A 15,638-nucleotide genomic window follows, 5' to 3' on the forward strand; every position below is an offset into this window, starting at 1 on the left:
ACCATGCCCGACTAATTTTTGTGTTTTTAGTAGAGACAGGGTTTCGTCATGTTGGCCAGGCGGGTCTCGAACTCCTGACCTCAGGTGATCCACCTGCCTCAGCCTCCCAAAGTGCTGGGATTACAGACATGAGCCACCATGCCCGGACTGCATGTTTTAAAAACCCACATCTACATACACTAGGGCACACACAGAGACAAGAGCACAAAAAATTGCCTTGCAGAATCACATCAAACTTAACAGAAACTATTCCAGGAGAAAAGAAGGGGGAGGTAAGCTTTTTTCACATCTACCTTCTGCTGTTCTATGTTGCTTAACTTCTTATACTAATTACAAATTACTTTTTAATGTGAAAGACAGGGAAAATCCACCTTGCTGGCCTCCAGGACTGAGAGGAAGTGCTCATGAACATTCAAGGGCTCTGGCAGTTTAATGACAAGTGGCAAGAGGATTATTACTAGTAATGTCAACCTGTGAAATACACAAACCCTGAGAAGCCTGACATTTTTATACATCCCCAAAACTAAAAAGATCTCTCCACCACTAGCTCCCCCAAATAACAAGTGCCCTGCAGAATCACAGTCAATGACACCACCCACGACTTGTTTAGTGTCTCCTGGCACCTGCCACTGTTCTCCCACCTTATCTGTACTACAGTCTGACAGGTATATGCATCCCTGTTTTGCAGATGTGGAAACTGTGGCACAGAGAGGTTCAGTAAATTTCCCCCAAAGTCATTCAGCAACTAGGAGGTAGTTTCGGGTGGGGACACCAGTCCAATTCCAAACCCTGCATTTTCTCTACTTCTCCCAGCCACTGTTTCTGTACTCAGTATCACCAGGTCAGGAACACTCTTGGCAGCATCACCAGCAAAGGCAAGGACCAGGGATGGGAAGAAACAAATCGGAGTCTTAATCCACAAATACTGGCCTTGTGTCCTACCACTCCTTTGCTGGTCCAGGGTCAGGTGGGGCTCTATAATCCTCTATACAGAGGCCTTCAGAATTCCCAGAAGGGCTCGGGGTCTGCTGGGGGCTGAACTGGGGGCACACGATCCCATCCCGCTCCCACCAGCACAGTCCTATGTTTTTGTTTGTTTGTTTGCTTTGTTTTGTTTTTGAGATGGAGTTTCGCTTTTGTTGCCCAGGCTGGAGTGCAATGGGCATGATCTCAGCTCACTGCAACCTCCGCCTCCCAGGTTCAAGCGATTCTCCTGCCTCAGCCTCCCGAGTACCTGGGATTACAGGCATGCACCACCATGCCCGGCTAATTTTGTATTTTTAGTAGAGACAGGGGTTTCTCCATGTTGGCCAGGCTGATCTCAAACTTCTGACCTCAGGTGATCCGCCCACCTCGGCCTCCCAAAGTGCTGGGATTACAGGTGTGAGCCACTGCGCCCAGCCACAGCTCTATGTTTAAAGGCTTCACTTCAGCTGGTGCAGGGGCTCATGCCTGTAATCCCAGCACTTTGGAAGGCCAAGGTGGGTGGATCACTTGAGCCCAGGAGTTTCAGACCAGCCTGGGCAACATGGCAAAACCCTGTCTCTACAAAAAATTAGGCAGGCGTGGTGGTGAGTGCCTGTAGTCCAAGCTACTTAGGAGCCTGAGGTGGGAGGATGGCCTGAGCCTGGGAGGTGGAGGTTGCAGTAAGCTGAGATCACACCAGCCTGAGTGATAGAGCAAGACCTTGTCTCACAACAACAACAACAACAACAACCAACAACAACAAAAGGCTGGGCATGGTGGCTCACACCTATAATCTCAGCACTTTGGGAGGCTGAGGCAAGAGGATCGCTTGAGCCCAAGAGTTCAAGACCAGCCTGGGCAATGCAGCGAGACCCTGTCTCAATTTTTTTTAATATAAAAATTTTTAAATAAATAAATAAAGGCTTCACTTCAGCAGGGGCTGGGTACCTTACAGGCTCAGAGCTTGGGCCCTGCAGCTCCAATCCCTGGGTTCCCACCATAGCTCCACCCCTTACCCACTGTTCAACCTGGGGCAATTACTCAGCCTCTGTGCCTCAGTCCCGCATCTGTGAAATGGGATAATAATAACACCCACATCATATAGAGGCAGACAGGATTAAATAAGTCGCTATGCATACACTTAAAACAAGTACACACTCCTGTTATTAGGCGGAAGGGGTCCAGGATAGAACAAACTTAAAAGCCTCTGTTCTACATCATGCAAGGAATGCCTAACCCTTTGGCAGGCATATCAACACCCGCTTCTTAGCCATGAGCGGGTCAGATCCCTGGAGACCACAGTACCTGAGCCCTCTGCCAGTAGCTGCTTGTGCTCTACACTGCCCTGTGCCACCTGGGAAGGCTGTGGCACCTTCACCACTTGGCAGAGGCCTCTGCTCTCCTCTCCCACAAGCCACAGCCTCACCAACACCTGCCCTGGAGTCCACTTCACCTCTCCCTGGGGCCTGTCGCCCACCCTGGGGGAACGCCCCTCTCCTGACCTCCACAGCCCTGACTATAAGCACCTTGGGCCAGAGTGGAGTCTGTCCTCCTGGCTCCCACTGGGCACCCAGCCCAGGAGGGGTAAGGAGTGCCTACTTGGCATGGCAGCCATTCGGACCCAGACGGGGCCTCAGCACTCTCCATCGCAGCCCCGGACAGCCACAGCTGCAGGTGGTGTGCAGATGAACCTGTCTGTCACTCCCAAACCCAAGTGTGTTTCTGGGGCAGGGGTTCTGACACTCCTCCCGTGGCCCAGAGCCCGTTGTCGGGGCAGGCCGGGCAGCAGCCCTCACCTCGTTGCTCACCACCACATGGATGCCCGTGGGGCCCTGCCGGTAGACTCGGTGGATGTGCTGGGGGGAGATGCTGTACAGGTTGGCGATCTTCTCGATCAGCTCCAAGGTGGTCAGCTCTTCCAGGAAGATGGCGTGGTACACTGGGGGAAGGAGGAGCAAGTGCTGCTTTCCAAGTGGCCATTCCGTCAGTGTGAGCCTCCCACCCGCCCTGAGAAAGCAGTAAGTCCTTTGTCAAAATGCCACACCCAGGGCGGCGGGGCAGGACCACACTGCCACTCTTTTTGTTTTGTTTTGTTTTGTTTTGTGATGGAGTCTCGCTCTGTCGCCTAAGCTGGAGTGCAGCGGCGTGATCTCGGCTCACTGCAACCTCCATCTCCTGGATTCAAGTGATTCTCCTGCCTCAGCCTCCCCAGTAGCTGGGATTACAGGTGTGCACCACCACACCTGGCTAATTTTTGTATTTTTAGTAGAAATGGGGTTTCACCATGTTGGCCAGGCTGGTCTCGAACTCCTGACCTCAGGTGATCCGCTCGCCTCAGCCTCCCAAAGTGCTGGGATTACAGGGATGAGCCACTGCACCCAGCCAGGCTGCCACTCTTGATTCCTCTTGGTCTCTCTTGGGGTGCTTATGTGAAATGCAGAGATCCCTAGACCCATCCCCAGCCCAGTGACACCCAGCTGGGCTGAAGGGAGTATCAGGCAATTCTGACATGCAGCCAGATGTGAACCCACGTCAGAAGGAAGGAACAAATTCTGTCCCTTTTCAGCTCTTTTTGCTGTTTAAAGGGTTCTTGGATAGTTGGAGGGCAATGAGTGAAAGTTAAAAGGAACTATTACTTGACAACAGAAAGGAGAAGGCCTGGTCTTTCCCCTGCCCGCAACACAAACCATACTCAGCCTCAACAAAGTAACCCTAAGGAGAGAAGAGAGCACCAGGAGGGCACCATGGTGTCAGCAAGTGGGAAGAAAACAGTGACACTGACACAGACACGGCCTGCACCAGCCAGGCAGGAGCAAATGCCACCGGCAACCCAGGGTGGGTTACTCAACTTCAAGGGACCTCAAGTTCCTCAAAAGCAAATGCAATTGGATTAAATTCAAGATTCTTAAGCCTTTCCCTCACCTGAGAAACCCTTGGTTCAACAAACCTCATCAGAGGCCCAATATTTTAAAAGCACACATAGGTGGGTGTGGCAGCTCATGCCTATAATCCCAGCACTCTGCGTGGCCAAGGCAGGCGGATTTCTGGAGTCCAGGAGTTTCAGACCAGCCTGGGCAACAGAATGAGACTCCATCTCTACAAAAACATACAAGAATTAGCCAGGTGTGGGGGTGTGCACTTTTCTTTTTTTTTCCTGAGACAGAGTCTCACTTTGTCACCCAGGCTGGAGTGCAGTGGCATGATCTCGGCTCACTGCAACCTCCACTTCCCTCCGCCTCCCGGGTTCAAATGATTCTCCTGCCTCAGCTGGGATTACAGGTGTGACCATGCATGGCTAATTTTTGTATGTTTTCTTTAGTAGAGATGGGGTTACTCCCGACCTCAAGTGATCTGCCCGCCTTGGCCTCCCAAAGTGCTGGGATTACAGGCATGAGCCACGGCGTCCAGCCTACTTTTTCAATATTTAGAGATTGGGTCTTGGTATATTGCCCAGGCTGGCCTTGAACTCCTGGGCACAAGCAATCCTCCCACCTCCCCAGGTGCTGGAATTATAGGTATGAACCACCACACCCAGCCACAATTTTGCTCCTAAAACAAACCAAGCTGCCAGCAAAAAGAATTAGCAGGATCCCAGGCTGACGCCTTTCACCATGGCCACTGGGAGTGCTCGGTGGGAGCAGGAAAGCTGACAGCCACGCCTCTGAGGTCCTCGAGAGTCTCCTCTCATCAGGAGCTGCATCAGGAGCAGTTTGAGGAAACAAAAAGCTCCAGGGTGGGCATTCCTGCCTCCAATCCTGACTGCCACTGACTGGAAGCAAGATCTGGGACAATCCCAACACCTTCCCAAGCCTCGGGGTGTGCACTAAGGCAGCACCCACACTGCAGGGCCGCCACGAGGTCAGACCATGCACCATGCAAGGAGCGTGCACTAGGCTGCCCTTTCCACGTGTGGGCATGTGGGAGCCCAGGACTGTCCTGCACATTCACTGGAAACGAACAGAGGCCAGACTGCGGGCTTGAAAGCCAGGCTGCGGGACCCAATGTGTGGGTCCCAGCTCTGCTCCCCACAACTCACCACACAGGTTGCTGTCTCCACTGCCGTCCCGCTTCTGCTGCAGGGGCACTCGATTCTGCTCCAGCTCCTGACAGACATAAATGGTCATCTTTGGCCTCACATTCCTGGCAGGAGAAGAGAAAATAAATAATAGGTGTGGTGGACCAGGCGCAGTTGTTTCAGAATATTCCAGGATGGAAACAATAGTGGGCAGAACTCAGGGAGGAAGAAAGACAGCGGTGGTGACGTGGAGTGCCTGTCATGGGGTGGTGGATGACCCTCCCAGGTCCCGCAGCCTGCCAAGGGGCACTCTGCCCCAGACCACGAAGCTCAACATACAAGACGTTTTCAGGCAACAATTAGAGCAAACACTGTCTGTGGCTTGCTGTGTATCAGGTATTGTTCTCAGAACATGCCTAACTCATTTCATCCTCACAAAACTTGCAAGGGAGCTAGGACCATCGCTCTCATTCCACAGTTGAGGAAACTGAGGCTCGGAGGGCAAAGGGCTTTCCCTTCACTGCACAGCACCTAAGAGGCAGATCTGGGACTCAAACCCAGGCTCTCACTCTAAAACCATGCTGTCCATGTGTGGCTATTAAAACTTAAATTCACTAAAGTTAAATAAAAATTTCGTCCATCACATCAGCCTCGGTCCAAGTGCTCCACAGCCACATGTGGCCAGCACGGCTGCAGAACGTCTCTGCCATGGCAGGAAGGTGAGCAGGACGGCGCTGCTCTGGAGTCTCCCCTGAAACTGCTGCATGATACCATCTGACCAGCCCCAGTCTACAGCTCCCCTCAGCGGGGGAGCAGCTCCGAGCCCAGGACCGCACAAGCATCTGAGAACATGGGCAAGTGGCTCAGAGGCCGAGATCCAGAGGCCAAGGCTCTCGTCCAACCAAGAAGAGGGAGGGGCCTCCAGGCGGGGTCTGCGGCAGCCGGCCACATCTCCCACTGCAGTGTCTCACTCCCCTGCTGTGGCCCGTGCCCCTCTTGCCACATTTCCTCCTACACTTGACCCCACACTGCAGGAGTCCTGTCCCCCCAGCCAGACCACCCACCATCCAAAAGGCTGAGGTAGGGGTTTCCCACCACATGCCACGGGACATGAGCCTCTGGCTGGCTTCACAGAGAAACCAACACCTACCGGCCTTTGATGGCGTTGAAGAGCCGGATCCCATCTGCGGGACCACAGATCTGGACCAAATCATCTCGGGACATCTTCAGCAAGTCAGCACCTAGGCAGGAAAAAAACGGGGATGCCTGTTACATGGAACCCAGAGAAAGGGCTCGGTCCCCAACCAGCTGCAGACCCCATAGCACTGGGGGTAGGGGGTGGGGAAGAGCCAGCTGCACTATCTCACAGAGAAAATGGCAAAATGCTCAACAACATCAAAAGATTGCAGCCCAGGAAGTGCCAGTGCTCACAACAGTGAGTACAACAGAAGCCAATAGGTCCCCACTGCCTCATTGCCTGCCCTGCTTGCTTTCTTTCTTTTTTTTTTTTTAAGAGACAAGGTCTCAATATATTGCCTAGCCTGGCTGGTCTTGAACTCCTGGGCTCAAGCAATCCACCTACCTCAGCCTCTCAAAGTACTGGGATTACAGACATGAGTCACTGCATCTGGCCTCTTCTCTTTTTTTTTTGACATATAATCTGTATGCATAGATGTCATCAGCACAGGGCACTGGCCATGTGTGCATCTGTCTGTATATGGAAGTATACAGCTCGCTGGATGCTGACAATCTGAATACACCCCAGGACCCAGCACTCAGAGCCAGCAGTGAAACATTACCAGCCTCCTGTAGGCCCCTCGTACCAGCCACCACCCCTACTCCCACCCAGGGGAGCCACTATCCTGACTTGCTACAGTGCAGACAGTTTTGCATGTTCTCTGAAGTTTCTGTACATGGAATTGAACGGTAGGCACTCTTCCTGGTCTGGCTTTCCTCCCTGCAAGTCATGTTTCACGGTGCATTTGTGTGGAATGTAGTCATAGAGTGTTCATGCCCGTTATTACCTATCATCATTGTGTGACTACACCACAATTCACATACCCACTTTATGTGGATGGGCGCTGGGGGGGCTTCAGGTCTGGGCTGTTATGAATAGGCTCTCTGAACGTTCTCATACATGTCTTTGTTCATTACACAGGTGCGTGTCTGCCGGGTCTAGCCCCGGGGAGGGCTGCGGGGTCACAGGGTGTGTTTGGCTCTAGCAGATACTGCCAGCAGTTTCCCAGAGTGTTGCATCCATGTATGGTCCCACCAGCAGCATGTGAGGACGGGCCCACAGTTAAAGGAACATAGGAAGGTGACTGTCTCATGGGGACAGAAGTGAGCACAGCGTGAGAGCTGCCCCTTCCTCAAAGCCCAAGGGGTCCCCGAGAGCCTGGTCCCACACACTCTCCAAGGTACTAGTATATAAGCCTCAGGTGAAAGCCTGCCCAAGGCCACAATTCCCACTCCTCTCCTCTCACCACAATAAGATACGGTTTTAGGTACAATTCTATAGACACAATGGCTTCTTTTCCACTGGGAGTAAAAGCCGAAGTCCTTCCACTGTTCTTCCAGGGCCCCCATCCTGTCCGTGTCCCTTGGTGCCTCTCTGACCTCTCCTCCCCGGGCCACTCCACTCCACTCCACCTGGGTCCCCTGCTCTGTGACCACATAAGGCAGGTGCCCACATGGTGGCTGACTGGCCTACTTAAGACACAGCCGGCACTCCTCCCCATCCTCCACCCAGTCCAGTGCAGGGTCCTCTCTGAACCCCCACTCCAATCACACAAGTCACACTGCACCGAAATGAGTAGTTTCTGCATCTGTACTGACTTACAGCTACAAGCTCCCAAGGACAGGGACCCTCCCCCAACAGGCTCTCAGCAATGACAAGCTGAGGATGTGCAGGCGTCGTTTCTCTTCCACTGCCACAGGTGTCTGTGGAATCCGCTCCTCTAGTTGTGGCCAAGCCTTTACTCTGTCACTGTGGATGAACTCTACTTGGTGACAAGGCTCACTGCTCAGTTCACCTTTGCACTCCACAATACCTAGCTTGGGACTTCTGTCTGAGGGCCCATCAGGAAGGGCTCTGACACTTTTTAAAGAAGGAAGAGCCCCCTTTCTGTCTCACCTGTGGCCTCACCTCCAGCTCCCAGGTCGTGGCTCTGGAGCCAATGTGAGGAGCAGTATTTGGGTAGGAAAAGCATAAGGGGCCCTGCATCACCCTGCAGGGCTAAGGGGACTCTTCCTGGGCAGACCAGAGCCCACCAACCCCCCGCAGGTGAGGAGATCTTGACCAAGTCACCCAGATGTTCCCCCTCAAGTCGCACTCACTTGGGACCTTCTGGGGGCAGCATCACCTATGTCCAGCACTTGGCCCAGGGTTGGGGCACGTGAGCGAGCGAACCCACACTATCTCGGGTCTCCCAGCTGAAACGACAGCACTGCCTGTGTTGACAGCAAGGCCTGAAAGGTGGCCAGCCTTGAAGTGTCTCCAAGATACTCATGGGCTTTAAACACAGTTCGGAGATGCTCACCTGAGAAGCTGGCAAAGAGCCGGCAGAACTGCGAGAACCTGTTGCGGTGAAGCCACTGCTGGGCATCCTGGATCGAAGCTGATGGGAGCAGGTGCTGTGGGCAGAGGGGAGAGGCCTGGAGATGGTGGCTCAGGGCCCATGAGGGACCGCCAGCCAGAAAGCCCTGCTCAGACACTTACGTCACTGCCCACGGGCAGGGCCTCCACCGGGTGGGTCGGAGAGGCGTTGCTGCAAAGGAAAAGGAACCAGTGATGAGGACAGAGGGGGCTCCCAGGGCAATGGCCAAGGTCCCGGCACCCAGCCTGGCACTTTTACTTCCCATCTGATGCAGGATTTGTTCTAAGTGAAATGAGTCCTCAAGAATTTCCTGAGTCACAGAAACACAGCAGGAGCCAACGTCCAATCCCTCAAAATCCCTAACTGAGCCTTCGTTGTAGACAGGAAGTTCTGACAGGCTACACTGCCCCAGTCAGTGACACTCCTCTACCCTGAGTCACTGGTAACACATCCCAGGCCCCTGTTGGCTGACCCCTGCTGGTCTTGAACTTGGAGATTCAAAGCCCCAGCCCCAGGGAAAGGCACGCTGACCAAGGGCATCCAGAGCCTTGGCACCTGGAAGGCTACCGCCAAACTCAAGGGTCCTCCACCAAACCCTTTGCCAGGTGGTGAGAGGAGAGGGCATAAGAATCCCACGGGGAGTTATTTTGCAGTGAACAAGCACCCGCGGCTTGACATCCATCCACGAGGAAAAGCACTGTTCTGTTTTCTCCCGAGAGGGGGTGCACAAGCTTCCTCGGGGGCCAGGTTGGGGATGAGGCACAGACCTGAGCGCTCTCCAGGTGGACGGCGGTGAAGGCTGCACAACAGTGTGAATGTACTTAATGCCACCAGACTGCACACTTAAAAATGGTAAATTTTGTGTTATGTATATTTCTCCATAATGGGAAAAAGAGACCCTCGCAGGGCTGATCCCCAGACCGGTCATCAGTGAAGACAGCCGCCACTTCTCACCAAGTGTCTACAGGGTGCAAGCATCGTACACTTGTTACTCCCGACCCTGTGTAGAATTCTTAACCCCCTTTTGTAGTAGAGAAACTGAGTCTCAGGGAGGTTAAGGGAGTTACCCCCAAAAAGGTACAGATTGAAGACTAGGTCTGCCTGAATCTAAACATAACACCATTTCTGTGTCTACCCCCACTTCCCTGGGGACTCCTTGGTAAAACCAAGTTCACAGACAATCTCGCTTTCTTATTAGAAAAGTTCTGTCTGCCAAGCATGGGCTCTGACGAACCTGCAGGCAGAAAACAGGCAGCCTCCCACCCGGCACTCTCCTGCCTCCACCCCTGCTGCCAGCACAGGACATGCAGAGCCATCACGGTGACCCATGGCCCCGTGCCGTGCAGCCCACAACACTCAGGAGACTGACTGTCCTGTCACAGCATCCTCAGGGTCCATGTGGCCTGTGTGTCTGCAGAGCTGTGTGGGACAGCAATGAAGCCAGTTTCTGTGTTGTAAGGCCTGAAACCCAAGGCAGAGAGGACCCTAGCCAGACCCTCTCACCCCCACACTCAGTGACCATGCTGGACAAAGAACCAGGAAAGGCCCCCCAGACAGCTGCTCCCTAAGGCACCACTGTCAGGAGGGCCATTCTGCCCCAGAGGGCACCAGAGGCTGTCTTGGGTGGCTGACCGCATGCACCCTCAAGCCAGTCCTGGTTTCACCAGGTAAGTTCTGGGCCGCTGTCCCACCCGACAACGTTTACAGGGGTGTTTCTGAGCACTAAAAGTTGTGTAAATGCTGAAGACAGTTGTGACTGCAACACGAGTTAGCTACCCTGAAACCCAAACAGAAAGGAGAGGAGACCCAGAAAGGAAGACTAAGACAGGAAAGTACACCTGCCTTCATTCCAGGGAACCCGAAGAAAGAAAAGTGGGACGTACCCTTCGCCGAGGCCAAAGCTGTTTGGAGAACCATTGTAGCTTGGGGACGGGGCGCTGTTCACCTGGTAGGCCACGTCGGGCCATGGAGAGCACTGCAGGAGAGAGCACAGGGCGAGCTGGGATCTGGAGAGGTGCTGAGCCGTGCTCCCCAGGTCCTCCCAAGCAGGCATGCACTGACACCAATGCCTGAGACCCCGACCTGTGAAACGCAGCCTGCATTTACCCAGTGCCCACAATGAGCCACGGCAAGGCAGGTTACGAGGGCCACATGAAGGAAACCAGCAGAAATGTTCAGTAAGTCACCCCTGGAGCAAGTGAAGTACGCAGGGGGTCTCTCTGGGCTTCCTAGCAGTAAAACCAGAGGGGAAACATCACAGTCATGTGATTCTTGGGTCCACGAGAGAGAAAAAACGAAACCAGCCAGGTGCTCAGAAACAGCTTTTCCTGGGAGAGACAAATTCGTGTAAATGTCTGTTATAGGGAGTACTGGACCACAGGCAACTTCCAAACAAAAAAATAAGCAGTAAGAGTCAGTATTAAAACCTGTGCTATTTGAAAAAAGAACCTGCTGACAGGGGCGGAGGCTCTTGCACAATCACCAAAAGCAGCTCCTCTCAGTGAAATTCGGTGGTGTTCATTCCATTTCAGGCATTCTGCTGGGGGCTACGGGAGATCCACAAACATGAAAGATGTGATCCTTGCCCTCAAAAACATTCTACTATGGAAGCCAAAAACAAATGCATGTGGAGTCTCCCAAAGGAAGCAAGGATTTACAGGTTTTGCCTGCTGGAGAAAGTCCATCCAGCTGAAAAAGTTCATCTCTTCCCTTCCCTGCAATGATGCCTCTTCAGAGAGGGCCAATTTGAAGCATTCCTGAAGATTTACTATCACCCACCAAACTATAGTGTTGGTAAATATTTAAGTGTTGTGAGTGTGGGCTCAAATTTGTTGGTGCTAAATGCTACAGCCCAAGGAGGAAAGCTGAACAGCTGATAGAAGTGGCAGCCGGTGCCTCCCAGGGTGGGCTTTCAACTACGCTGCACTGTGGCAAGGGCTTGGACAGACCTGGCATGTGGCTCACCAGGACCTCTCTTCCCAGGGGCAGTCAGCAGAGGAGCAGAGAGGTTGAGGCTGTTAGGGAGAGAATGGTATCAGGAGGTGGGGAACACTCTGGGCAGTGGCACCAGCACAGGCATGAACCAGGTACGGGAAGAAACTGGTCTGGCCTCTAATCCATAAATGCAGTGCTTGCATCCTGCCACTCCTTTGCGGGCCGTGGGGGAGGCAGGTGACTGACCTTCAGTCAGATAAAATGCCAGTGCACATCTATCTGACCACAAAATTAGCTTTTACACTGTCTTCTTGCAAATACCCTTCTGCATGTCCACACACATACATACATACAGCTGCTCGTCAGCCAAGACTGGGCCACCATTCTCTTAGACGCTCCAAGCCTCACCCCTAACAGCCTTAATCCCACCATGGCCGGCAGGGGCCTTACCACATGGAGGGCCTTCTGAGGAAGTCCAATTATTCAATGAACAAACACCACCACCAATTAGTTAGCCTGACTGCAGAACACAGTGGGAAAGAGTTGCACAAAAATTCCCAGTAAAAAAGGAGGCACTAGCTGCAACTCGTAAAGGGAAGAGGAGGTTAGGTACAGTGGCTCACGCCTGTAATCCCAGCACTTTGGGAGGCCGAGGTGGGCAGATCACTTGAGGTCAGGAGTTCAAGACCAGCCTGGCCAACATGGTGAAACCCCGTCTCTACTAAAAATACAAAAAAATGTGCTGGGCATGGTGGCACATGCCTGTAATCCCAGATACTGGGGGAGGCCGAGGCAGGAGAATCCCTTGAACCCAGGAGATGAAGGTTGCAGTGAGCCAAGACTGCACCACTGCACTCCAGCCTAGGCAACAGAGCGAGACTCAGTCTCAAAAAACAAACAAAAAAAAAAGGGAAGAGGAAGAGCGAGCTCCTCAGGAGTTCCCATGGACATATGGAGGGTTGGAGCAGGCTGGCATTGCTGTCAGGGTTAACAGAAAATGCAACCAGACAGCAAAATAACAAGTGCTGTCACCCTCCAACCCCAGAGATCCCACTGAGAATGGAAACCTGCCGACTGCTTCCCATGTGCAGACCTTCACATGCACAGTTATTCACTGCACCACTGTCTGAAACTCCAAGAGCCCAGAAACAACCCCGCATCCACCAACAGGCCATCACACACGATGCCATGCAGCTGGGTAAGGAACTAGAAAGCTGTAGGCATCAGGCATCAAGATAAGCTAATAATGGAAAAAAGCAAGTTGTGTTTATGTACACTGTTGGTGTATAAATGCAGGCATGGGGCAAACTTGTCTACACTGGCTTCACCTGCAGACAAAGTCGGGCCAGATACAGAAGGTTTCTGCCCTGGAGGGGAGAAACCATGAGGCTAGGATGGCACTGGGAGGGATATTTTCTGTTGTACACTCTCTTGTACCTTTTGAATTTAAAACCATGTGAATACATTGCCTACTCAAAAAAAAAAAAAAAAGTAACCTAATTTGGGAAAGCACAAATGCATTCAAAGGGAGCAGAGCTGGAAGTTATTTCTGAAATACCTCCCGGGCCACTGGGTCTTATCAGATGAACACGAGCTCCAGACACTGGAACCCACCACAACAGAATAAGCACTCTCAGAAGTAGTCACCCGAGATGGGCAATTTTCCAAGAATCTAAACCAGCAGCCCTGCTCCTGGTGGAAGGCCCTTGGAGGCTCTGTCCCCGCACCCAGCCGGCTCACCTCTGTGAGGATGGTGGTTTCATAGGACGGCTGGTATTTCTCCTTCTCTTGGGCAGTTCTTTTCTCCATCTTCTCCCGGTCAGTCTTCTGTTTCCGATCGGCTCCCTTCGGCTGCGAGCAGAGTACAGAGTCCAATCAGCCCAAAACCGACACAGGCAGCAGCCCCCAAGCCCTCTCCTGCTTCCCACCTCACCCAGGGCCCCAGGGCGCAGGGAGGAACTCAGGGGCAGGACAGCACCTATCTCCCCTCCCATTCCGCCTGAATGCTTCCCCACCTGAGGAACTCGGAACCTGCCACGGGTCATGCACTCTGCTGCTCAAGGGGAAAAGATTGTTTCCCATGGCCACTCGCTTATGAAAAGGAAGCTTGGGGACCCACAAGGAATCCCAGTGCATTCCTTGGGTTACCCAGGGAGAGCAGAGGAAAGTGGAAGAAGTACAGGCTGCTGGTCTGGATTTAGTCTGTGCTTGCAACCTGAGAAATCCTGGCCATAAGCTGAAGGCCTCCTTACCCCCAACTCTCAGGACTCCCGCTAAGCCCCAGCTTACACTCTGTCTGCAGGGGAACGTCTCCATCCAGAGAGAGAGCCTGACAATCATGGGTGCTTTGCAAACCGGGGCAACTTTCAAAGGGTGTACAGGCTTCACAGCTATTATTATTCCCTTCATTTACAGAGTGGGAAACTGAGGCTCAAGGGGTTCATCAGGATGGGAGAGGATCCAAGTGAGAGTGGCCAAGTGTGCTGCATCGCAGGCTGGCCCTGCAGGTACCACCATGGGGGGCCTTCTCGACCTTGCTATGTAGTCTCCTGAGCATGTGCATCTTATGAGCTCATGCCTGCTTGGCGAAGTCAGATGTAAAGACTCCGAGCAGCGCTAGAATCGAGCAGTTTTACTACCCACACAGCAGGCTACATGTGGTGGGCAGGTAATGAAAACAGTAGTTCAAGCTCAACGGCACCTTGAGGGATTTTCATTCCAGGGGGCACCTTTCTCAGGCTACGGCTTTCGGCCCCCAGATCAAGGGTTTTTAGGGAGCATCTCTTACAGCAGTGGTCCTCAACCTCTGGGCCACAGACCGGTACCGGTCCCATGGCCTGTTAGGAACTGGGCCCCACAACAGAAGGTGAGCAGCAGGTGAGTGAGCGAAGCTTCATCTTCATCTTACTGTGAAGTAAATACTTCACAGTATTTACAGCTGCTCCCCACTGCTCACGTTACCGCCTGAGCTCTGCCTCCCGTGTCAGACCAGCGGCGGCATTAGATCCTCATAAGAGGGCAAAACCTTTTGTGAACTGCACATGCAAGGGATCAGAAAACAAGCTCAGGGCTCCCATTGACTCTGCATTATGATGAGTTGTATAATTATTTCATTATATATTACGATATAATAATAACAGAAATAAAGTGCACAACAAATGTAATGCACCTGAATCATCCCGAAACCATCCCCCTCTCTTCCGTGGAAAAACGGTCTTCCACAGAATCAGTCCCTGGTGCCAAAAAGGTTGGGGCCCCGCTGCCTTGGAGTGATGCCTGCCCTGGATGAAGCAGGGTGGCAGAGGTCACACAGGGATGTGCGCAACAGATCCAGCGTCCCGGGTGAGAGTGTGGTGTGTGGCAGCCATACCCCCACGACCTGGCCTCCGTGCTCCACCTCCAGCTCCTGTCTTGCAGGAGACTCCTCCTCCCTGCACAGAGGGTACAAGCAAAGTGGGGTTACAGCCAGACCGTGGCCGAGCCTGCATGCAGGGCACGCACTGGGCCTTGATGAGGCCTGGAGGGAGCAGGTTGCTCAGACAGGAGCCCTGCCTTTCCTTTCAGTCACCCCCAACACAGTCCCAGGGAGCGGCTCCAACAAGCCAGGCTTCCCAGTAACTGGGGTGACCGGCAAAGGGAGGGGTGACAGGCAGCTTGGCTTGGCTCAGCCTGGCTTGTGCACATCAGCTGCATCTCTTCTGTGAGTGGGGGCAAGCAGGTGGAAGGACACACCTCAGGCATTCTGAGGAGCCAGTTTTGGGTGACTAGGGGTCCTGCCACCCCTACTCCCTGCAGGAGATGCCAAGGCCTTCCTCAGGGCACTGAGACCACGCAGCTTCCAGCCCAACTCCCCAAGCAACGCCTGGCATGGGTTGAGGAGCCTGGTAGACAGAGCCCCCACTCCTAAGCTTCTGACCCAAGGTGTAGAAGGGGTACGCAGGGCACCCCATGGGGGTGGAGATGCCTACCTCAATTCTCTCCTACTGCCCAGCACAGCGTCTCCCCCAGGGCACACACCTTGTGAGCAGCAGAACTAACATGACATCCCTGGTGAGGGAGTGAACCGCTGCCTGACGGGGGCCAAGGCTGGCAGAGCAGAGACGCGGTCTGTACATGAGGGGAGGTGG

The 15,638-nt window shown here is 53.3% G+C and overlaps 1 protein-coding gene across 4 annotated transcripts in view; it reads right to left on the minus strand.

The window, feature by feature from the left end:
• Positions 1–15,638, minus strand: part of TFCP2L1 (transcription factor CP2 like 1) — a 68,351-nt gene that overhangs the window by 12,636 nt on the left and 40,077 nt on the right. For 3 of the 4 annotated variants that reach the window (XM_016949622.3, XM_016949621.3, XM_016949620.3), the window contains exons 7-13: positions 13,252–13,362; positions 10,461–10,552; positions 8,700–8,748; positions 8,521–8,614; positions 6,132–6,222; positions 5,003–5,106; positions 2,763–2,905 (exon numbers count right to left, since the gene is read on the minus strand). In XM_016949622.3, coding sequence (XP_016805111.1) covers positions 2,763–2,905; positions 5,003–5,106; positions 6,132–6,222; positions 8,521–8,614; positions 8,700–8,748; positions 10,461–10,552; positions 13,252–13,362 — 684 coding nt within the window. The remainder of the gene's footprint in view (positions 1–2,762; positions 2,906–5,002; positions 5,107–6,131; positions 6,223–8,520; positions 8,615–8,699; positions 8,749–10,460; positions 10,553–13,251; positions 13,363–15,638) is intronic. The other variant, XM_016949623.3, reaches the window with a different exon arrangement.

The sequence above is a fragment of the Pan troglodytes genome, chromosome 13 (assembly GCF_028858775.2).
Source record: "Pan troglodytes isolate AG18354 chromosome 13, NHGRI_mPanTro3-v2.0_pri, whole genome shotgun sequence".
Classification (NCBI taxonomy): domain Eukaryota; kingdom Metazoa; phylum Chordata; class Mammalia; order Primates; family Hominidae; genus Pan; species Pan troglodytes.